Source organism: Sesamum indicum, linkage group LG6, assembly GCF_026168435.1.
Source record: "Sesamum indicum cultivar Baizhima isolate 11 linkage group LG6, ASM2616843v1, whole genome shotgun sequence".
Taxonomy (NCBI): Eukaryota; Viridiplantae; Streptophyta; class Magnoliopsida; order Lamiales; family Pedaliaceae; genus Sesamum; species Sesamum indicum.
Genome location: NC_142662.1, coordinates 6956157 through 6979736, shown reverse-complemented (window position 1 = coordinate 6979736; position 23580 = coordinate 6956157). Strand labels below are relative to the sequence as shown.

Genomic DNA, 23580 nt, shown 5'->3' with positions numbered 1-23580 from the left:
ACATTCAAGACTTATTTATTTTATTACAAGACAGAGAGAGAGAGAGAGAGAGGTAATAAAAGGGCCCATGGAAGAAATGGGTCATTCTGCTAGAGCCTGTAGTAGAATGGGGTCCCCTTGTATAATACACCACGCAACCCCTTCATTTTCAATTCAACCTTTAGATATATAGATAGATATCTTTCTGGTTTTTCACCTGTGTTATTCACTCTTCACACTGTATATTTATCCACCTATCATCCAATTTCATCAGAGCCATTAATGTGAAATATCGGATAAGAAGAGCTACAGGACCCCTCCATCATCATCATCACCATCCTATATTAATGTTTATGCTCTATTTTATGAATCCTACAAAGTATTACTTAGCATTAGTTATCATGTCTTTATGTTTTTTTATAATTATTATGCAACAATCAAGTTCAAGCTGTAGGTTTAAGTGCTACAATGGTCTGATGAGAGGAATGGAAGTGATTGATACGGGAGCTCCTCTAAGTGTTCCGGTCGGTGGAGCGACTTTTGGATGAATTCTCGACGTGTTTGGAGAGCCTCTTGATAATTTAAATTCTGTAGATACTCGTACTATATTTCCTATTCATCGATGATCCGTATCTGTCTTTATATAGTTAGACCTGTATGAATACATAATTACATCAAATTGAGTAAAATAAGAACAGTACTACTGACTACAAATCTAAAAACAGCTTTGGTTTTAGGTTGTTGTGTAGGGTTGAGAAAAATGGTGGCCTCAAGGCTGATGCTGCTCTCTCCAGGCCATATCTTTATGTGGACATAATGAAAGATTTCCTGAAATTTGATCGGTGGGATTATATTTATTTAAGGGTTAGGGCATGATGATTGATGCAACAAGGCAAGGGGTTACAGTGTTGTGAGACCAATTTCAAACAGCAGCAGCCCAACCCCAGCATTAAAATATTAATTAATGCTGCTATTGTTTAACATTTGGGAACAAATTAATAATATGAGGAAGAGAAATTCAATTTCCTAGGGCTTCTACAATGTGTAAGTGTTTGATAGCTTGTGGACAATGTTGGAGTTGGTCCCAAACGAATGGGACAAGTTGAAGATTTCAGCAATGGGTCCATTTTTTCATCAAGCAGGAAATCAACTTCCTATACTAGTATTTTACTTACATATATATAAATGGGCTTATATTTGCATTTTTCAGACAAGATGTTTTGTCTTTCTAGCATAAATATATACAATTTTTTTTTTTAAAAAGTGAAATTAATATTTTTTGGCTCGTTCTGAACATCTTTGAGACAGGAAAGAGATCTTGAAACAGCAAAATGGGGTACGTGCCAAGAAAGGCAAGAAATAAACTTTTAGGCCCCCTATTAGCGTGGAATTGCATGAATATTTACTTGGGGGTTAAAAAAAGAAAATTAGATAGTATAGATACATGTATATATATATATATATAATTATACTAGAAGAAATATGATTCTGAATGTAATTTAACTACGACTCGATAATCGCCGTTAGCCATTGTTTCTGTAAGTGACAAATATTGATTATGTGTAGTAAAAATTTAAATTTTTGCTTTGATTTTATTTAACTGTAATTAATAGTAATTTTTTAAATTTATCATTTATAGTGTAACGAAAAATCAGTGTTTTTTTAATTTCAATTAATGTTATAAATGAAAAGTGGATGAGCGACATTGATTGGATTCATTTTAGAAATTACATTTTGTATAACACGAGATGATCAGTGCTTTCGTGTGGAATTTCGAGTTATCTATATTCTTTTATTAAGTGAGAAAGACCCTTTAATGTCTCACATATTTTGATCTATTCATTTTTTTTTCTTTTAATTCTTTTCATACATTTGTTCCCTCTTTATATATTATATATTTATTGTCTTCTTATATCAAACTTTTATTATCTATATATATATATTTTATAGAGTAATAAAACTTACAAATATAATTTTAAAAAATTATGCATACACATATAATGTGCTACAACTTTTTAGTAAGAAATAGTAATATTATTGGAAGAAATTAGTGCAAATTGTAACCAATTTTATTGAGTGTTGACATAATTACATATACATTGTCGTTATTTTGAAAAATCATTAATTCCTTTGATATTTAATGGAATTATGTACTTCTTGATGGATGTCTAAAATTATTAACTTTTCTCTTATTGTATTTTTTTTAAATTAAAAAAATAAAAGAAAAGACGGATGAAGTGGAATTAAAAATTTAGAAAATAGTAAAAAATGTCCGTGAAAAAATTTAAAAAAATAATCAAAATTGTAAATGTAATTCACAAGAGCATTTTAGTCTGTTCATTAGATGCTTATTGAAATCAAGAGTATTGATAATTTTTCAAATAATAAAATTTTTTTTATGATTAATTATACCAAATATCAGCAAAAATGGTTGTAATTTACCCCAAAAATTAAGATTTATTAATTGCTATCACTAGATAAGCATGATATATATAGTTACAAATGAATTTGTGCTCCTGAAAAAAGAGAAATTCTTTCTTATTTTTATCTTTTTTAGTAAATGGTTGCTGGAATAACTTTATACATTTATCAAGATTTTTAAGGTGGCCTTTGTTGGGGTCTAACATTATGAGTTGTGATGGTTTGGTAGTAGTTGCATTGATCTTCAACTTTTAGCCATCTATCACAAGTCACACCATCCATTCGGGTCCACCCCCTACGCCCACATTTCCCATCCGCATTCCCATTAACCAACAAAATCATATACCCTGAGCTAGGGGCGACAAATGTCAGTGGTGCTAGATGTAATAATATCAAATTTTATGAGAGAAGAGTGTAATCATTCTATTAAATAATAAATTTCATTTAATTCGTATGAGTTATTTTATCATTTGGGATTGAGAAAACTTCCCTTACATGCAAAAATCAATTCCAAGTAGCAAAACTTGAGGGCCCCCTCTCCCAATTATCCTTCAAATGCATATCAACTCCATATCTTTGTAAATCAAGTCACTCTCACTGTGCAAGCGTATGTTGAGAACGATGTGATTATGCATTCATTACACAAATATATCTTTTGTTTTTTTATTTTGTCTTCCATATAACATGCTTCGATGATGTCTTAACCTAATAGTTATGGTTAAAATTAAGGCCTATGAACAAATTCGATGTCATGAATTTGAATCTCATCGGACGTGTGTGTATTTATCTCACTTTATGTGAGTAATTTATTTATCATTGTTAGTTATATTAATATATATATTGAATTGAGCTATCGAGATAAGCTCTTATAATTTATTTAATTCTGTCTTAATGAGCTTTAATGGCACTTAAGAAATCAATTATTACTTTGTAATTTGTTAGATTCGACCTCACCTTATTTGACTAAGAATTTTGCTTCCTACCCATATTCCACCCTTAATTTGCAAGTGGGATTCCAACTGGGCAGGGACACGTATTTATGTACGCTCTTTGTGGCCTGAAAAATTCAGTCCTCTTAACATTCTTTGTTGCTCTACTTCTCGGAATTTACATTTAACGATAGAAATGTACTGATTGATGATCAGACATAAATCTTGGACTTGTAAGGGAACGTTTGTCACTAAATATCATGCTTTTGTAGTGATATGAAGTTGCTTGTATGCATACCACCACACCTTAGATGGAGACACTGTTTTTGTTTTGTCCCATTTAAGATTTTACCCATAATCGACTTTATCACGTACTTTTCCTATTATTATGGGCCAAAACAAACTTCAAAAACCATAAATCATTTACAAGAGTACTTATAAATTACCTGTCGACACAATTTTTATATATTCATAAAAATAATAAAGTTGTTCATTTGACAACGTTGTAGTAGGAGAAGTGTAAAACATAGCCGAGAGAGAAGGCAAAAAATAAAAAAAAGAATTGGATGTGGGTCAAAGACATATAATTTACTACTCCTTAGGAGATGTGATATGAGTATTAAAAAGCATACACACATATATATATATATATATCAAGTCCTTTTCGAAGGAGAAAATTTTGAAAGGGTTTCATGATGATTGTTATGACATGATAAATTCTCTGACACAACTTCTGACAAGAGTATTCAAGACACTAATGTCATAGTAATTAAAACCCTTATTCTGAGCTGTGCCCTCTTCTCGTTGCAAAATTTCCACCACTTTTTGACTGTGAAAATGATGGTCTGTTAATCAGGGATTTTGCTGTGCAGTGCTGCAATAAATATTTGTCATTCTGGATGGCTATTACACTTTAAATGTCTCAAGTGTGACAAAAATAGAACATAATAACACTGTTTTACACTATATATATATATATATATATATATATTCAAGAACTTGACAGACTCGATGAAGCTTAATTTAATATAACTTCATCTCAAGTCGTTCCATCCATCCAAACGTACCCTTTTAAGACATATAGGAAATATTGCTGTATACACGCAGCAAACTTTAATGTGTTCTTGGGTTTAACCTGTTTCAGTTTTATGAACAGTGCATGTCAAATTCTTGAATATGATCCACATAAGAGAAAGAGGATGAAAGTGATGGTTTGTCCTGGTCCATCTATGTCTATGGCCCCTACACATTTAATGCCCACCATCCACTGTAATAAAATCCATATCATCTCTGCTGCCAAACTTTACTCTCCAGTTCAGGTAACAAGTAATTAATCTATGTGGACCAGTATTCATACTACTCATAACTCAGTTATCTACACTTGCAAGATTATCACAACATGATCTGCTGTAGTTTCATGTGAATAGATATGCATCATATATCTCACCATGATCATACATACTAAGCAAAGGGGCCATGTAAATATGTGTTCTGTCCTCATACTTTTTCTCTATTAATTGAACTGTGTTGATATTTTCTGTTCCCTCACATGTACATCATGTGCCAAGCTAAAGATATGTAATTACAACATTATGATCTGTTTTCTGACCTGGTCATGGTCTGAAAACATGAACAGCAGTCCCTTCTACATGTTTCTGCAAATTTAAAACAGTCAGAAATATTTTTTATGCTTTTACTGCAGAAGTTCCATAACAGGGTCATGTTACAGTCCCCTTTGCAGCAGATGCTATCCATGGCATCGAGACGAGTATTAAAGAGACGTAATGATTCCCTATGAACACAGACGCCGGTAATGGCTTTTTGGTAAAGAAATGTAATCACTTGTGTTTAGGTTAATCAGACATCATTTTGTCTATTGAGGAACGACTAAGAAGGCAAACTTGTTTTGTGTCTTAATATTACTTATCCTAACAAAATAAGTCGAACCTTCATAACCATTACAATTAGTAAACATACACAAGCTTTTTCGTCTATGGATGATGCTGTAGAGAGACTCTCTCAGACAAATCATGAGCCTAAAATTAGATGAAATAACTATCGGAACTTTCACTCATTGGGGAAGATATATTCCATAATTCTGCATTCTAATAATCTTAATCAGTGGAAAAATATTTTAGAGTTGAAGAATATCATGAGGACATTATTGCAGTAAAGGAAGTTAGATATATGAAATAAAGTATTTGTGACTCTGAAAGCAATATCTGATAATTCGACATTAAGATCCACAAAGACATATGTAGTTGGCTTATTGTGGATTACAAATATATAAATGACCAAGAATCAGAATTTAGCTATATTTTTATTGCTATAATCCTAAAGTAAAGAATATCTCAAGGTCATCCTTTTGCAGGTTCGGCTGCAATGATATCGAGATGGATCTAGGCAACTGAATTCTCTATGAACCTAGAGTTATACAAACAGCTGCTTACCCTTTTCTTCGTTTGTGACTTAGCACAAAATCATCGTCATCATCGCTGTCATTTGTTATCCGCTTCTTGGCTTTTGGTTCACCATTCTTGGGAACTGGCTGTGGTTTTCTTGAACTCTCAGGTCTACTTGATGTCGAGGGCGGTGGCGATTTTATGGGAGTACCTGTCCGTAGTTGCTTTTGTTTCCTCTGTTTTTTCTCGTATGCCTTTTTCGCTTTTTCAAGTGACAACAAGCCATGTTCCATCAACCTGCAAAACTTCAAGGTTAAGATACCTATTCTTTCGTATGGCCTTATGATGAAATTCCAAAACTTAGACATATAAAGCAACATATAAGCTAGATATCACCAACATATTACAACATTCCGGTCTGAAAAGGAAATGAAGTATAAGTTTGGCCAACTGTGAGCTTTCTGAGCTAAAAGATCCAACAAGATTGTAAATTGAGTCCCTTGATTATTGAGAATTAGTTACTATCAGAAATTCATGTAGAGAAAAGGTGCAGGATTATTCTACCTTTGCGGACACCACGGAAATTGCAGATACATTTGAACTATATAATCCCAGCACCACTTGGTTGGATTTAACAAACACCAAGTTTCTTTTCAACCCGACTCCTCAGTTACTGAGAGAGACAGAAACCAGAAATACTCCCTGATAGCCGAAACTCCACATAACTAAGTTTGAGCCCATCTTTGAACAGTAAAAATATTTCATCCTAAATAGTTTCCCTCAGAACCTTTACCCCTTCTTATTTCGTACATTTTTTCTGTTGTACAGCATTGTTATGTAGATGCAGTGTACCTTCTTAGTATCCCTATTTGACAGGAAAAGATGAATGCTGGAGGATCCAAGACAACACACTCCTCGTCTATCAACGGCTTAAGAACATATTGAAGTCACTCCATACTACGTAATCCAGAAACTCTAATGCAAGAAAGAGTACAGAAAATTGACCGAAACTAGTCGAGGGCAAGAATTTTTGTTTATTATGCATCTTTTTGTGATATAGGCCCCCATCCTGGAAGAGTATGGAGCAAGTTAGTATTTTCAGTTCTTGACATATATCAGAGAATGGTAACTTCTCTAGATGTTGAATGATATCTTTTCCCCTTATGTTATCCGATTTTCAACAATAAACTCTATAGTTTATCTACCAGGAAAAGCAGAAAATGTTCTCAGTATTTGACCATCAGTGCATGCGTCATCACCAACCAAAGTATATGGATGAACACTGAAACATAGATAGTATAGGCATCCAGGATACTGGTCTAGGTTGCCCGGTCTAGGAGAAATAAAAGTACATGGCAGCAAAATTCCATAGATATCAAACAATTGATCTAACATAAAAGTAGTTGGTGTAACTTACCTAGGCACATTATTTACAATAATTTGAAACACTTGGCAATCTAATTAATATATACCAAATTATTACATAAAAGAAGATGAGCATATACTGGTCCATATGTTGATTAGTGATGACTTGCATTCTCGTAATATAGTGTCCTCATGAAAAATGAGATTTGAGAACCTAAATTATGTCAACGAAAAGTTTACTCAACAGAAGAGCCCAAATATTTTAAGAAAACTCACCAAAATTCAGCCATTTCACTTGAAGGTATCTGCTTGGATAATGACTCATAAAATAGTCTCAATGGTTCTCGCTGTGAACCAGGAGCAGCAACATGGAGAAGATGAAGGGATTCAGTCAGCAAAAATTTCTACAGAAATGAACCCCATAGTACTAAGGTACAAGTTACAAGAGAAGATACAGAACCTCTTCAGGAACATCATATTTCTGGCCGGGCAAGGAATAAACTTTCTTCTCTCTCGTTTTGGGCACCGTTTTTGTATCAGCTTTTGATTGACTTGATGTTTTCTTTATCTTCACTTGATCAATACATATCACATATCAGTTAGAGCTATCCCAGAACTTCCAACCTTTAGCTTTAATTAAAATTAACAAAGATGAATAAACATACACGAAATAATTTAGATAATTGTTCATGCACCGACCCCAGATAAGGGCAATGTTAATCAGCAGAAATAAAAGACAGAAGAAAATTGAAGAAAAAAACCATCCTGTTCGTGCAAGCAAATATTGCAAGACATTAGATTATTCAACTATCTTAGCTCAACAGATTTTGATTAGCAAACTGTAAAGTAGAAACTCAAGCTATAATTCATGGAAAGGAAGATAATCCAAATACACACTCACCCACCAAACTCCATTTCTCCAAAAAACCAATTAGGCCTAGATTTGCCTTAGGGTTTTAAGCTAAGCAATACAGCATAGAAAAACCAATTGGCTGATAGATCAGCTGTAATATCTCCAATAAAGCACCTCTGTTTTCCTTATGGAAGCATTTTGATGATGAAACTAGTAAAAATCTCAAACTGACTGATAAAAACCAATAAGTTTAAGAAACTGCCACCTTATAGAAGAAGAAAGATAAAGATTTGAAAATTGAACTGTTAAAAATAAATAATCTTCTGAAGATATGCACATCCCAGCTACAGATATTACCAGACAGACCAAAGAAACACACAAAATCCAAAAATTAGCATAGAGAGCACTGGTCTTTGCAGATGGGCACCTCAATTTTAGCAACATAATAGATAACTGAATCATGAAAAATTACAAAAAGGAAAAAATGAAAAAAAAGGTAATCTTTGCGTATGGATACCGTTTTGGAGGCATTGCTGCTGGATCCGTTCTTCGCATCAGCAGCAGAATTCTTGATTGATCCCTCAACAGCTTTCTTATTGGACGCAGATGAATCAATCTTGGGTTTTGAAGATGACAGCCCACCTGCAGTACTGGGCTTCGATTTCATCAAATTACTGGATTTTGTGTCTGCGGCCATGATTTCTTCACTTGTTGTTCTGTTATTAATTCTGTGTCTAAAAACCCTGCCTTTTTACTCGGACAATCCTATGTTCCACCCGATCCTGATTCTCATACTTATCATTCAAGTTGCAATTTCATCTGGGTTTTCTCCATGGATGTTAAAATTAAAAGGATGAATTGGGGCAAAAAGAAGAAGATAACAGTAGACAAGACAAAAGTAGTTGACGAGCTTTTAACTGTAAAAACCGATATTTACCTGATATTACTGTTACATTGGCTGAGGTGGTTTTGGGGCAACTGATGAAGAAAGAAACAAAGACAATTGATTGGACAGCCTAAATTTTGTAAAAATCCAGAAAGATTTTGGAGAAAAAAAAAAAAAAAAAGGGAAAAGCAGGAATGATTCCAATCTAATTTGTTGCAGTAGTTCAATGAGATTTCCATGACCTTATTTTACTTGTTTTATTTATTATTTATTTTTTATTTCTAGGTTCTTAGGAATCATTTACCTAACATATATTTTCATATTCTAAATTCATTTTGATATGTGACGAAATTGAATAAATTAAAATGTGAAAGATTTGCATATTTTTTTTAATTTATCCTACAAATATTTATGACGCTATTTAAAATTTATAAGATATTAAATTTATGAAAAAAACGACTAATTACATCATAAAAGATGGAAGATTCCGTTAAATGTAAGAATACAAAATGATATTTTTCATTATTACCAGGTAGTTCTCATGGGCACATCAAATGCCAATATATGAATCAAATCTTTGTTTCTTTTATTTTGAGATTGTTTTTTGTATTTGTTTTTCTTTTAGAAAAATAAATAATTATTTTCTTTGATATATTTTTTAAATTTTAAAAAACCAAAAAAGTATATTAATTTTTTAATTTTTTATATTGTAAACTCAAACATTAAAATCACATAAAAAAAATATACTAAAATTTATTTTTTAGGTTAAATATTTATTTGAATATATATTATTTTTTTTAGATGTATAGTAATAAATTAAAAAAAAAACTCTAAACCCACTCTTTCGAAACCCTCCACCACCTATAGACAACGCATCCCCCGATTTGGGGATGACATGACTGTTGCCACCTTCTGGATAGTCGACGAGCCGAAGTGGAGGGCAGCGGCGAGGCACGAGGTGAGGGGTGATTGTGGGGGGATGGCGGAGGGTTTGCAGGGGTGGGGGTAGGGGGTTAAAATTTTAATTTTTTTAATTTATATCTATTCATATAATAAATCATATATATGAATTATGACAATTTAATTTTATAATGGTAATTTATTTTTTAATTACAATTATATTTTAAAATGGAAGTTTAATTTTAAATATTATCTACGATAAATGATATAATATATTTAAAGTAAATAATAATTTTAAATTGGTTAATAACATATGTTTGTTACAGTTGATTAATATTTATATTTAAAAATATGAATTTTAGTATATTAATTTCATATGTGATGTTAATTTAAATAATAAAAAATTAAAAATTGATATATTTTTTTGATATTTTAATATTTAAATAAGTATATTAAAAAAATAATTATTTATTTATTTTAGGAGGAAGAAAATATAAAAAAGAAAAGACCATATGCAAAGTAGGGTAATTTTATAAGATTATGAAAAGTATTTTAGTCAATTAAGTCAAAAAAGAGATTATTTCTTTTTTCAAAATATGGGATTTTTAGTCTTTTTGAAAAAAATATAGAGAGATAAATAAAATTTAGGTATTTATTGATCAAGTCAATAACTATTGACTAACGATTTCCATTATCATTTAACATAGTTATTGACTAACGATTTCCATTATCATTTAACATAATAGGATCAATAGTGTCAAAATTTTAAAATTTTGAAACTAGAATTGTCGACCCGTAAAAAGGACCTGGGGACTAAATGTGCAATTTTGGCAAATCTGACACTTGTCTTCCCAGAAAGAAATCATCCTATTTTACTCCCTTACTCAAACTAGAAATCGTACTACTGTTTGATTTCTGGCCAAGATATGCACAAATCGTGCTTCAGAAAAAGCCAAGTTTGGCAGCATATAGCTGAGATATCAAAGCACTAAACATGGAAGCTTTCAATACAGAACTACCAAACTGTACGTTTCAGCCGGAACAATAACAAGCAGAAAAGAATTTACTTCTCTCCCAATCTATTTACAACAAAAGAATTTCTTACCTCCTTATTCAGTTCATTATTGTAATACAATGGTACCTAGTTTACAACTTTTCCTTCTCTCCATGTCAATTATTGTGTTTCAGCAATTCTATAGTGTAACTATCATCATTTCTCCTAACTTCTAGAGTTGGTGTACTTTACCAAGATCTTGTCTGGAATACTCTGTTGTACCAAATCGAATGCAATATCATGTGAAAAACGTCGTACTTGACAGGCCTAGGATGCCAAAGAAAATGCTGCTGTACCTGCTTAACCCTCTGCTGCATCTCAAGATATCGTTTCTTGGAGATAGATAGAAGTATATTCTTCAGGTTTGGTATATCCTTCTCCGAGACAAAAACGGCAAATGATTCCCAGTTCAAAGTCTCGAAAAAAGGAGGCACAAAATTGTCGGATATAATTACTGGAACACACTCGTAGAAGATGGCCTCCACCACCCGAGGGCTATTGACTTCAAAGCCTTTGGCGCATATGCAGTACTTGCTGCTCTTCATGTATTGGGCATAGCTCATCTGACCTTTCACCTTAGGTATTGGACCAAAGATCTTCACGTCAGGATCTTTATTTTCCCAGTACTTTAACAGAATCGGACGGAGATAACCGTGCATGTTGCCAGCAAAGAACGCAAGGATGCTTCTCTTGGAAGGAGGTTTGCCTCCAAGTTGCCTAAGAGGATTTCGAGGAGACTGCACAAATGTTTCCGGAAGAGATGCATCTTTTCCGAATTGGAATCCTTCTCTCACATCAGCATTGCATAGAGCTCTAATACAATTAGCCATGATCTGCCTGGTCTCGGCCGGTGCCTGAGGAAACAAAAAAAAGTTCTGATACTGAATTTTTCTATACCATTGTGAACATAACAAAAGAGGGCATACATACCCAATCATGACACGCAACAAGAAAATGGTCTGCTCCAGCAGTTCTATTCCAGAAATGATACTTTGTCGTGATCATCTCAACATAGTTGCTTAAATGTTCAATCAAGCTCTTACGATCGTGGGAATTGGGTACATACAAAGTCACCTCCAACATCCTTGAACTGAAAGGTAGGTAAAATAGGTGAGCTTTTTTTGGGTTTTTTGTGACGAATCTTTTGTATGATTTTAGCTGCTTCATGAACCATCCCTCTGATGCATATATTCCTTTAAGAGGTGGCTGATGGAAGATAGGTCGTTCACCTTCAGCGTAGATATAAACCTTGAGAGTCTGCTCCATCAACTCATAGCTCCTACAGAGGAAAAATTGAATTTCCTTAGTAAATGAGTATCCTAATTAGTTGCTGCAAACATCATAAAATACTAAATTAAATCCAGTCCATCCACCAAATACATATGACATTTCAGAGCAAGATTCTCAAACTGAAGTCAATCCTTGCACTTAGATACAAACAAAAGATTTTGAATTCAAAGTTATTTAATTTAAAGTTTACAACCCCCAGAACATGTTCAGAACCTAGCAAACATTGTCATAACCTGGAACACAAACTAAGTCCAAAGAATCAGAATTGTGCAAAATACATGCACCTAAAATATTATGAAGAGAATTTGATATTACATACAATTGTCAAATGCTTCACCCATGTGTCAAAGATGCAAAAATCTTAAAACAGTAAACTCAAGAATTTAAAATGTCAGAAAACAGAAATATAACATATCGCAGAAACAATTTTGTAAGCAGTTTCGAGTTTCCTTACCTTTTAAATGCAGAAAAGTTTCGATACAATTTAACATCAAGCTGAGCGTTGTTTTCTATAATTGGTGCATTTTCGATAAGGGGCCGTGTGTTCAGTAATTCTTGATCTACTGGTGAAGACCATCGTGGCTTCTGTATACAGAGAGCGGAACAGGTGAAAAAAAGAAAAGAAAATAGATTGGACTGCATTCTGCCGTAAAACATCTGCAATAGCTATTTTGAATACATACCAATGCCCTATATGATACATGACTCTGGAGCAGCATATGATTCATTTCAGATATGGGCACTACTACTGGTAGTGGCCTCTTCAATTCTTCCTTTTTGGCAGGGTTCCTAATGATGGAAGGATCACTCACTGGAGCAGAAGTATAAGCCTTCAGAATCTTGTCATTCTCAATGTTTTGAGGTAAACTTTTAGCATGTTCTCCCATAGATGTAATTGGAGAAGAAGAATCCACAAAAGCTTCTGGATTTTCTGGAGAAGCAACCGGTGGATAATTTGATGGTGATATAGTAACTGGAGAAGGACCAGTGTTTTCGTTTTCATTTTCCTCGGACCTTTGGGTAACATCTCCAACCCCATTATGCTCCAGTGAAGAACTACTTTCCAGACTATGCTCAGATTTGGGCAATTCATCATCAGTTTCTCCAGTAGTCTCTGACGGGAAGCTAGTATTTCTCACAACCCTCTCACTGGTGGATTTGTGATCCAGTCCCAAGAAGTCCTTGGATGGAAATTCATCCTCAGGATCAATATCATAATTCGAACTATCATCAAAAGTTTTATTGTTTTCAGGATCAAAATCATCTTTGACATCTGTCACCACATTATCTTTTCCATCAGAGATATTATCTGTACTCGATACCTCATCAGCAACATTCAGATCAGTAGAGTTTAAGCTAATAAAATACTCCAAGTTTCTTGAAGTAGTTGAGTTACTAGATGAAATTTTATTGGGTAAGTTGTCCACTGGTGCTAGATGAGATTTGCCGGGTGCAAATAAAGATGATAAAATACTACTATAGGGAAGCTCAAAATACTGAACAAACAAAATTAATCCAAAAGCAATTCCCATCAGCAACAACAGTCGCCTGGTCTTCACGAGGCACATGTACCGGAATTCCTTGCCCATGCTAAACTCCTGGAATGGAAGGACAGCTAAAAAGCCCCAGAGAATTCTGCAGAACAGGTTTAATCCAGTCACTGAAAAGTTCCCAACATGTTTCTAATCCTAAAAGTAGAATATCATTGTAATCCTCACAACTTAATGCCATTTTCAAGAACAGGAAGCAATTCAAAATAATAGAGGAATTGATGCCAAACTCATAAAGTCCCTTTCCCAATGTTTCAAGACCTCAGTTCAAATTTTAAGCATCCAAAATCAGATGGGATCCCAAGAGCCAAAGAGGGGAAGAAACACAATCATAAACTCTGGGTTTATTCATTTCTACTGTTTTTCTCAGCAGCCAAACAATTACTTTCAAATAAACCAAAAAAGGCAGCTCCCAAAAAGAGCAGTTCAGTTCTCTTCAACGTTAGCACAGACGAAGAGCCGCAAAAAGCGTTTCTTGATTTCCAGAAGTAAACTAATAAACGAAATCAAAACACGCACAACAAGAATAAACCACAAATCAAGAAAACCCAGAAAGATTACCCCAAACACTAAACCCAATCCCCAATCACCTGGAAAACGAGGGTGGAGGAGAATTGACTAAAAAAAACTTCAAGCAATTGCTTCACAATTCATAGCATAACTAAACATAAGAAAGAACCATCCACCTTAAACTCATTTAACCAAGTAACAGCACAAGAGATCTACCATTGCATGCGGTGCTGGTTGGTCAACTAGAACAGAGAAGTAGAAGCAAAAAGATGCTTTCTTTATTAAGCTATAAGTTGAATATTCAACTGAAACAGAGAATTCAATAATGCCCGACTGCAAATGATACGTTTGAAAGCAGTACCTGTCTGATATTAGAATCTTTCTTTCCTTTTGGTTACAGTGTGATAATGGAATCGAACATCAACTCATCAACCATTTGATCTCTGTGGCATTTTCTTGAGTTTCTTCTGTCGTTGTAGTATGCTCTCTTTTAAGCTTTCTTGTACAACAGCGGTGGAATAAATATAGTCATCATTACAGCCCCTTTTTCCCTTTCTTTTTTTTCTTTGAATTTTTGTTTTCTTGAGGGGGTTGTCTGTGTGATTCTTGCACTTGTAGATTTTGTAAGTTTGAACTGAAACTTCGTTAATTTATTTTTTATTTGAAAGAAATTCATAAATTAATGTTTAGTTAGATACAAGATTCTTTCATATCGTCTTAGCTGTCTAAATAAGCCCACAAGTCTTTGAGGATTTTGATAAATGACGAGAAAGTAAAAAATATTTTGGCATAAAATGTTAATTCTTCATTTTTTACAGGTGAGCGCAATTTGGACATAAAAACTGCGTAAATAGCGAGTTCTTTTTTTTTTTTTTTAAATTTGCATAATTATTAATACTCTACTTTGTTTTGGAAAATTCAATATATTTGATTTTAGCGTTCGTCTAATAACTAGCTCCTTCCATTGTTCTTTATTAAGTTTATGTCCATTTTTTATGGTGAACCAACAATTTTTTTTTTTAAATAATTTTACTTCTCTTTCAAAATTTTCTAAAATACTTTTATGGACTAAAATAGCAAGAAGAAAATTCCACCTCATTAGTTTTTTTACAATTTTTTATATAATAACAAGGAAAAATTAATATTTACAGGACTCTCTTCAAGAATTACATAATTTCACAAACATTAAAAAAAATATTGATAATTTCTCAAATAATGAGGAATTATTATTTTAAATCTCAAAAGAACTCGTTGTAATTTACCCTAAATTTTTTAAATATATTCGTATACTACACTTGATGCATAATATACTCAATGCACAAAAGTACGAGAGATATAATGCAGTTGATGCAAATATATTGAATGTATAAAGTACTGGATATCCAGTAAATAAAAAATATGTGACAATTATTTACATACTTATTCAAACAATTAAATCACAAAGTACTGGATATAATATGCATTTGACCCCACAACAGATCATCATAAAAATACAACATCGTCTCATTGATGATGTACTTGGAAACAATTTCTGTCGCCAAAATATATTTGCCATTTAATTGTTTTTTATGTATAACTTTATGAAAATATAATATTCTTTTAGGTGATAATTTGCTCTCTGTGTGATTTCTTCTACAACTTTACTCATGACTTGGTATATATTAGAGATAGAAAGATCCAGCAAGCACACATTTCCTTGTTAGTGTATATATACTAAATAAGATGTGACACCATTTGCAGTATAAGATTCGGACTGTTTGATGATAGTGTATAATACAAGCTAAAAATGACTGAATTTACATCAGACTACCATAAATTTTCACAAAATTCCTGGCTAAGATTTCAAGAGAAATAGCTTCCTGATCCTCACCTTGTTGGTTTCTGCCATGTTTCACAGTGTGTTGCAATTCTGAAGGAGAAGCTGCTCAATCTGCTTGTCCTTGCAATTGCTAGAGTTTGTATGAATGCCCTTGAAAATGAATATGCCAAAGAATCCCACTTCACAAACTGGTGTTTCATCTTGTATTCAAAGTTTTCAAACTCGTTCCCTGTTCTCCTGTTTATCAGCGAAACAGGAAATGAGAAGAAAGCAAGGATTAGTCGTCACCGAGAAAGGGCTTCGATTCCTACCATGTTTCTTGCATCAGATCACACTCAGCTTATTTCCAGAAGAGGAAAAGCTTTTGCCAACTCGGTGAATTTTTCATATATGATGCATATGAATCACCCTGGTCTCATCTGGAAAATCTTAGTCCACCATATTGAGTGGAGTATCATGTGGAAAACATCATACTTCACCGGCTTACTATGCCAAAGAAAATGCTTCTGTATCTGTCTAACCCTTTTCTGCATCTTAATGTATCTATGTTCTGGGATTGACATGAGTATATTCTTCAAATTTGGAATGTCCTTCTCCAGGATGAACACAGCGAAAGACTCCCAATTCAGGGTCTCGAAGAATGGAGGTATGTAATTGTCGGATATGATTACAGGAACACACTCGTAGAAAATGGCCTCCACAACTCGGGGGGTGTAGGGTTCGTAACCTTTAGCACTTATGCAGTACTTGCTGCTTTTCATGTACTGGATATACGTCATCTGACCCTTCTCCACCCTTAGCTTACCAAAGATCTTCATGTCGGGATCTTTGTTTTCCCAGTAATTCAACAAAATGGGACGGAGATAACCATGCATATGCCCAGCGAAAAAGGCTAGGATGCGCCTTTGAGAAGGAGGTTTTCCTCCAAGGTTTTTAAGAGGATTTGAAGCATTGCGTACATATATTTCTGGTAGAGATACATCTTTGCCGAACTGGAATCCTCCCTTGACATCAGCATTGCACAAAGCTCTAATACAGTTCTTCATGATTCGGCTGGTCTCTGCAGGTGCCTGTGGAGATGGGCATGAAAAGAATAGTTAAACAGCTAACGATCAGAGGAAGGAAATTTAGGACATATACACTTAACCTCAAAATAACTTATAGCATCAGCATTTGGAGAAACATACCCAGTCATGGCAGGCTACAAGAAAATGGTCAGCTCCACCAGTTCTGTTCCAAAAAGAATATTTTGTTGTGATATTCTGGAGGTAGCTACTCAAATACTGAACCAAGTTCCTGCGACTGTGAGAATCTGGAACATACAAAGTCTCCTCTAATATCCGTGAACTGAAAGGCAAGTAAAACAGATGGGCTTTATTGGCATTTCCAGTGACAAAGTGCTTGTTTTCTTCCAGCAGCTTCATGAACCATCCCTCAGAAGCATATATTCCGTTAAGCTCAGGCTGGTGGAATATGGGCCTTTCTCCTTCAGTGTAGATGTAAATCTTAAGAGCCTGTTCCATCAATTCATAGCTCCTGCAACGACAACATTGGATTCTTGATTAAAGCATTCAAGGAGCTTAGTCAAGCAATTTGGTCTATGGTATTCAGAATATTGCTGGTTTCAAAATTGATTTTCATGCCATCATATTCATGTGTTGTATATTCGATAAGCAAACATATCAATCTCCAGAAAGTCCTCTTATCTTAAAAATGGAAAAATATGACTAAAACATCTCGATTTCTATGAGGCCATAAGCTATATTCTGGGCAGAAAAGGAGGCGATAGTGGCATAATGCTGGTACAGAACATATAGTGGTCTATTGTCATTTTAATGGTTTAATACATCATATGTTTGTTTGATGCTAGCTGTGTATATTTAAGAGGAGAACAGAAGAATACAAATCTCAAACATCAGAAGGATTTGGATCACTAAATACAATTAGGCATGAATTTGAAGATTAGGTCAACATTTTGCCACAGATTTCAAAATCTAAACGACTGTGAAAGTACTCATGTTTTTATGCGAAAAGGTTTTGAGGAAATTTTTACCATATCAACTAAAGGGTCCCTGGATCAGACTTCAACAGAAACCAAAAAATGAAAAATAAAAGTTATAAGGTGTCACTGGAGCGGACTTCAACACTAGTACATCAAAATTTGCTTGCAACAAGTGATTAATATTGATTTCACATCTTGAATGAGAATCATTATTATTGTAAGAAGCCCTCAGCGTCACTATATTCAATTCGATTATATTAAAAAAATGATGAGAAACAACCATGGTAGACAAAATTTGGTGGATGCCTTAACTTACTTACCTTGTAAATGCAGAAAAGTTTTTATACACATTAACATCAATTTGAGGGTTCTCTTCCATAATTTCTGCTCTCTCAATCAGTGTTTTAGCATTCAGTAATTCTTTCTCTGCTTGTGAAGGCCACTGAGGTTTCTGCAAATAAAACTACATGAAAACAACTGGAGAGAAGGAAAAGAGGGGGAACAATCAGCTTATCTAGTGTGGGGAATAGCATTAAGTTTAAAGTTACACATACCGTGGACCGATACGAAACACGACTTTGATGCAGCATATCATTCATTGCAGATATTGGCACTACTACAGATGGTGGTCCCTTGAACCTTTTCATCTTAGCAGGAGTCTTTCTGGTGGAAGAATTATTAACAAAAGCAGAAAGGCCACTTTGTTCTAGCCCAGGCTTTCCATTGTTTAGAAGTGTATTTGCTGCATCTTTGCCCTTTGAAGTTGTACTTGGCCTGGAGGATTGAATGTGAGGACTTTGATTTCTGCCAATAAACTCTGGAGATGAGATGTGAGATGGTGAGTTTGGTGGTGGGGATGCCACCTGCGGACTTGTCATGGGGGAAATTGTATCTTCATTCTTGATAGACGATGGAACAGCATTTGTGACCTGAAGATTGTTCAATGAAGCATTATTTGCAGAAGTGTATCGGGATACTGGTAAATCATACCCATGCTCTCCAGCCTTTTTTGGTGCCAATTTCTTGTTTCCTGCAACTCCCTCATCAGTTGAGTTGTGGAGTACTCTCAAAAAGTCCCTAGATGGATGGTCATCTTCAGGATCATTACTAATACCAAGAGAATCATCAGAAAGCTTACTGGTTTCTGACTTCAAATCATGTTTATCATCCTCATTTTTCTGATCAGGTAACTTTGTCATATTCAGAAACTCATGGACAACATCCATTTGGGAGGAGTTCACACCACTAAGACCAATCTGGTTTGTCAAGTTCTCAGTGTCCTTAGAAGAACCCTTAGTCAGCAAGCTGCCTGCTGATGTTACTTGAGCTTTGCCAAAAGATAATAACGATTGTAAGACATAACCATAGGGAAGTTCAATATATTGAACCAACAAAACTACTGAAAAGACCAATGCCATAACCCACAGCAGCCTCCTAGTCTCCATTGTCGAATTTAATCTAATTCTTTACTAATGCTAAAGTAACCACAAACTGAAGTAGTACAGCTCTATTGCTCCCAGAAAATCTGTAACATGAAAGCAAGTAATTGAATGCTTTCCCAATTTTCTTGAAGTTCACTTCATTTTAATTACATAGCCAAAGAAAGATCTAATTTATAAGTCAAAAGTTGGAGTTAAGCCATTAACAGTCTAAATGCAGGAAACTTAGACCATCTATGGAGCATGAGAACTACAGAGAATAGAGAACTCCTTTCTATGCTCTGCCACATGCTATACAATAAAATCTTAATCCAGTTTTCCAATAATTCAAACTCCTCGACTGCAAACTCAATCAGCTCACGAGACAGGGTTCAGGTGTTCCTAAAGAAAAGATGAAATTTTGTCAGCAAACTACCAACGAGAGCGAACACATGAAATTAATATTTGCTTTTGCTAGTCCTTTCTCCCCGTTTCTCAGCTACGTAGCAGCACAAAATTGGACACTAAATTTCAAAAGAAAACGAAACGAACATTCAAGAACATTAATAAACAAGTAAATACAAAATCTTGCTTCATGCCCGGATATATACTAAACCCAATCCAAGAAGCAGCGTGGAAAGAAAGAGTAAAAACAAATTCAAGAAAAGTCAGAAGCAAAATTAAAGAGAACATATAACACTGTGATTGCAGAAGATGAAACTTACTCATAAGAACCCAGACAGCGGAGCATCAAACTCCGAGAACTCTCGAGAAACTCAAGTTGAAAAACAAGAAATTCCGCAGTACAGGCATAGTACTTAAAAGGGTCTTCAATAAACAGACGATATGAACAGCAGAGTTGGAAAAGAAAAGAAAAAACGAAGAATAGATTTCGCCTAGGGTGGCGTGCTGTATACTAAGCTGCATTAATTGCTAAAGAATTAATAAAGCATTTCTCAAGTTGCATGTGGGTTCTGCGTTGTGTGTATGTGCGCCAGATAGCTCTGCCAAAAGTACCCGTGTGAACAAAAAAATTCGCAGCAACTTACGGTCTGGGTTCGATTTCTATAGGGATTTCTTGAGATTTAGCAGTGTGTAGACATACTGCAAAAGAGTCCCTTCTGTCATTTTGCTTAGTATAACCTTGAATTGATGACTCAATCTTTTATCTTTTTCTGTATCTTCTTTTCTCCGCCACCAAACAAATTCTTGCCCACATAATTTTTCACAAGAATAACAGGAAATTAATATTGAGTCACGTTCTGCATCAGCGTCACACGGGATTCTTGAATTCTTTTCCGGTCTTCTTTAGGAATATTAAATAATGTTGCCAGCTTTATTCCTTCTAATTTTATATTCACCAACTTGTCTTCTTTCAAGAGCTGGATTTGATTTTATTCGAACTATTTATCTTTGTTTATAGATTTTCAGTATAGTGGCTGCTCCCTTTTAAACTGAGCGCATTCATGCAGATACCATTTCTACTACTAGTAGTGCTTGATATCAAATCATATCAAAGCTCAATAACCTGGAACTCTGTAATTACAAATGCTGTCTTAGTTATTTAAACAGCAAAGTACACAAGATTCACTAGCATCTGATGTTAACTCTCAAAACCAACATTTTGTGTCCATGAGGAGCAGTCCTCTGGGAACTGAAAGGAGTCTGTTCCCGTGAAGCTTATATCTTGAGTGTTAGATTCAATAAAAGATGGATTTTCACGTGGCCTGATACTCTCCAACTCCAAAGCCACTTCTCTTATAGTCGGCCTTCTCCTCCCGGTCAAATTCAAGCATCTCCTTGCAAGATTAGCGACAATAACGTGCTCTTCAGTATAACCTTGTTCTATTATCTGGGAATCAAGAATTGTTTGTAGGCGGTTCCCTTCCATGGTTGTGAGGAAACGTGTAGCTAAACTTTTTTCTTCTTCTGTCACACTGGTAGATATTGGTTTCTGGCCAGTTAAAAGCTCGACCAGAACAACCCCGAAGCTGTAAACATCACTTTTTTCTGTGAATTGGCTTGTTTGAAAGTACTCAGGGTCTAGATAGCCGAATGTCCCTTGAACCTTGGTCGTTAAATGAGTCTGATCTATGGCAACGGATCTTGAAATCCCAAAATCTGATAATTTCGCTCTATACTTTTCATCTAAGAGGATGTTATTAGACTTCATATCCCTGTGATATATGGGAATTGAAGTTGCATAGTGTAGGTAAGCTAAAGCATTGGCTATCTCTGCAGCGATTCTCAACCGTAGATCCCATGAAAATGGGAAACCGTTGCTGTCATCATGAATGAGGTCGTATAGGGTCCCATTGGGAATGAATTCATAGACTAGTAATGGAACTTCTGTCTCCAAACAACATCCTAGTAATTTAACCACATTCCTATGATTTATTTGGGATAAGATGACAACCTCGTTTATGAATTCTTCCAGTCGATTTTCATCTACTTGCTTGGACTTCTTCACTGCAATAATTCTTCCGTCTGAAAGCATACCTTTGTAAACAGTACCCTGACCTCCTCGGCCAAGTATTCGACTTTCATTGAATCTATCAGTGGCCTTCTCCAACTCCTTAGATGTGAATAATCTCATTTTACCAAGGACAAGATCATGAGCTGACATGTGTTGTTGCAACAGAAGACCTCCGTTTCGTTTGAAAATGCTCTGTTTGAGTTGTTTCACTCTTCTTTTTCTCAGATCTTTGTACAACCAAAAGCTAACTGCCAATAGTATAAATAATCCTGCGCCTATGGGTAAACCTGTAAGCAAAATTTCAACAGGTAAAACGAGATAGTTTTTGATGCTGAAGTCAAAAGCATTAAGTCTGCTGCATGACGGTAAATGCTGCCAGCATTTCCTCTAACCTGTGTACAGGGCGGTTTTATTTGGAGGTGGCAGATAAATGCAACCGGTGCCATATTTTGCGCCATCACCAAGATAATTAGGAGGGCAAGAACAATTAAAAGAACCAGGAAGATTAATGCATATGGCTTTCGGATGGCACGGATTAAACTCGCATTCGTTAATATCTGGAAAAGGAATAAGGATGCACAAGGTTTACCATATAGTCAAAAAATAGTAATCATCTCCAGCGTCTTCATAAATTGATTGATAAATGTTCTCAATTCATGTATATAAGTACATACTAGAATAAGCTAACCTTGGCAGCCTGGGCTGAGATAGGGGTTTCCCCCGTAGCCTCGAGAGCAGTTGCAGCGGTACCCTCCAAGAGTTGTACCGGAATCAACACAGACACTTTCTCCCTGACATATGATTTCACTGCTGTCATTACAAGTCCGGTTTGCAATCGCCCAATCAATCACAAGGGGCAACGTTTCCTTTGTTTTGTTAATGAATGATGAATCTGAGATGTCAGATACGCTGAAAATGTAGCTATTTTGCTCTGCAAGAAATGAGTAGCCGCAGGGGTTAAAATTATATTCACTAGAGAGAACGTTCAAGGACAATACGGAGATATTGATGTACTGGAGACCCTTCGGTATGGAGGCCTGGCAACAGCCAATCCCGGAGCAAGAACCATTGCTCAGTTCTTGAGGTTTGGAGCAAACTGCCACGCAAGAACTAGTGTAGGTATCCAACTCAGATCCTTTCGACATTAAGGAAATATGGTTGCATCCTACGAGGCTGAGCTTGTTTTGATTGGAAAAGCTGAAAGGGGTGCCTGAGAAATCCGTGTCAAAGTCGTTAACTTCCGGTGTGTTGTTATCAATGTAACAGAGGGAGGCCAACTTGTTCCTGATGAGTACTTTTGTCTCGGATATACCCAAAACCTCGTGTTTTCCAAGAAACGCCTTTGGAGGGTTGAAAGACGAATTACAATTTATGTCAAAGAAGGGGTTGACAGAACAATTCGCCTTTATACCAATGCCAAAAGGGTATGGAACAGTTAAATCACCACATTTGCTTTGGCAGTCAGGCTTAGCGATATATGGACCATCTGCGAATGAAGTGTTGAAATATAGGGCAGTCGAGTTATCAGCAACTGTCCACGGAAGGTGAAGGGGGAAAAGGAGGAGCAAAGCAAAATGGAGAAGTGAGCTTATTTGCATGTTTGCTTTGACTGACAGAAACAGGCTGAATATCTGCTTCTTGGACGTGGAGTTGCAGTGCATGAGCTGACCATGTGATAAACTGGAAAGTGGACTTATAATGTTTCTTGTTTTTGGGGCAAGATGGA

At 35.1% G+C, this 23580-nt stretch overlaps 4 protein-coding genes across 9 annotated transcripts; all 4 read right to left on the bottom strand.

Annotated features, from left to right (window-relative positions):
* Positions 1-5515: 5515 nt before the first annotated feature.
* Positions 5516-8839, bottom strand: LOC105164743 (uncharacterized). The gene is made up of 4 exons (XM_020694883.2): positions 8467-8839; positions 7557-7664; positions 7373-7443; positions 5516-6028 (listed from the first exon to the last, which is right to left on the bottom strand). The coding sequence occupies exons 1-4, from the start codon at positions 8644-8646 to the stop codon at positions 5776-5778; spliced, it is 612 nt and encodes a 203-aa protein (XP_020550542.1). The 5' UTR covers positions 8647-8839; the 3' UTR covers positions 5516-5775.
* Positions 8840-10715: 1876 nt separating this feature from the next.
* On the bottom strand, positions 10716-14750 carry LOC105164744 (putative glycosyltransferase At3g07620). 2 transcript variants are annotated; one of them, XM_011083489.3, is made up of 5 exons: positions 14501-14750; positions 12763-13714; positions 12534-12664; positions 11720-12068; positions 10716-11643 (listed from the first exon to the last, which is right to left on the bottom strand). In XM_011083489.3, the coding sequence occupies exons 2-5, from the start codon at positions 13666-13668 to the stop codon at positions 10978-10980; spliced, it is 2052 nt and encodes a 683-aa protein (XP_011081791.1). In that variant the 5' UTR covers positions 13669-13714; positions 14501-14750; the 3' UTR covers positions 10716-10977. The 2 variants fall into 2 exon arrangements, with proteins under 2 accessions (XP_011081791.1, XP_011081792.1); XM_011083490.3 differs by lacking the exon at positions 14501-14750 and adding an exon at positions 14356-14484.
* A 1063-nt stretch (positions 14751-15813) lies between these two features.
* LOC105164745 (putative glycosyltransferase At3g07620) lies at positions 15814-20625 on the bottom strand. 5 transcript variants are annotated; one of them, XR_848054.3, is made up of 6 exons: positions 20104-20625; positions 18515-19780; positions 18281-18411; positions 17146-17494; positions 16270-17028; positions 15814-16195 (listed from the first exon to the last, which is right to left on the bottom strand). XR_848054.3 is itself a non-coding variant. In XM_011083493.3 (6 exons), the coding sequence occupies exons 2-6, from the start codon at positions 19403-19405 to the stop codon at positions 16363-16365; spliced, it is 1929 nt and encodes a 642-aa protein (XP_011081795.1). In that variant the 5' UTR covers positions 19406-19780; positions 20104-20625; the 3' UTR covers positions 15814-16362. The 5 variants fall into 5 exon arrangements, 4 of the variants coding, with proteins under 4 accessions (XP_011081795.1, XP_011081793.1, XP_011081796.1 ...); XM_011083493.3 differs by having other exon boundaries at positions 15814-17028; positions 18515-18990; positions 19099-19780; XM_011083491.3 differs by having other exon boundaries at positions 15814-17028.
* A 255-nt stretch (positions 20626-20880) lies between these two features.
* Positions 20881-23580, bottom strand: LOC105165057 (wall-associated receptor kinase-like 8). The gene is made up of 3 exons (XM_088881898.1): positions 22543-23580; positions 22247-22411; positions 20881-22141 (listed from the first exon to the last, which is right to left on the bottom strand). Exons 1-3 carry the CDS (start codon positions 23513-23515, stop codon positions 20982-20984), a joined length of 2298 nt encoding a protein of 765 aa, XP_088738024.1. The 5' UTR covers positions 23516-23580; the 3' UTR covers positions 20881-20981.

What these genes read in the sequence shown, in the direction of transcription:
- LOC105165057 (XM_088881898.1), bottom strand. Translation starts at nt 23,515, where the DNA reads ATGCACTGCAACTCCACGTCCAAGAAGCAGATATTCAGCCTGTTTCTG. An exon ending in TCTCAGCCCAGGCTGCCAAG is followed by an intron (nt 22,412 to 22,542) that starts GTTAGCTTATTC and finishes TTCCTTTTCCAG; the next exon opens with ATATTAACGAATGCGAGTTT. An exon ending in TAAAACCGCCCTGTACACAG is followed by an intron (nt 22,142 to 22,246) that starts GTTAGAGGAAAT and finishes TTTTGCTTACAG; the next exon opens with GTTTACCCATAGGCGCAGGA.
- LOC105164744 (XM_011083489.3), bottom strand. Translation starts at nt 13,668, where the DNA reads ATGGGCAAGGAATTCCGGTACATGTGCCTCGTGAAGACCAGGCGACTG. An exon ending in AACTTTTCTGCATTTAAAAG is followed by an intron (nt 12,069 to 12,533) that starts GTAAGGAAACTC and finishes TTTCCTCTGTAG; the next exon opens with GAGCTATGAGTTGATGGAGC. An exon ending in TTGTTGCGTGTCATGATTGG is followed by an intron (nt 11,644 to 11,719) that starts GTATGTATGCCC and finishes TTGTTTCCTCAG; the next exon opens with GCACCGGCCGAGACCAGGCA.
- LOC105164743 (XM_020694883.2), bottom strand. Translation starts at nt 8,646, where the DNA reads ATGGCCGCAGACACAAAATCCAGTAATTTGATGAAATCGAAGCCCAGT. An exon ending in GCAGCAATGCCTCCAAAACG is followed by an intron (nt 7,665 to 8,466) that starts GTATCCATACGC and finishes GATCAAGTGAAG; the next exon opens with ATAAAGAAAACATCAAGTCA. An exon ending in AATATGATGTTCCTGAAGAG is followed by an intron (nt 7,444 to 7,556) that starts GTTCTGTATCTT and finishes CCTGGTTCACAG; the next exon opens with CGAGAACCATTGAGACTATT.
- LOC105164745 (XM_011083491.3), bottom strand. Translation starts at nt 19,405, where the DNA reads ATGGAGACTAGGAGGCTGCTGTGGGTTATGGCATTGGTCTTTTCAGTA. An exon ending in AACTTTTCTGCATTTACAAG is followed by an intron (nt 17,495 to 18,280) that starts GTAAGTAAGTTA and finishes TTGTCGTTGCAG; the next exon opens with GAGCTATGAATTGATGGAAC. An exon ending in TTGTAGCCTGCCATGACTGG is followed by an intron (nt 17,029 to 17,145) that starts GTATGTTTCTCC and finishes CCATCTCCACAG; the next exon opens with GCACCTGCAGAGACCAGCCG.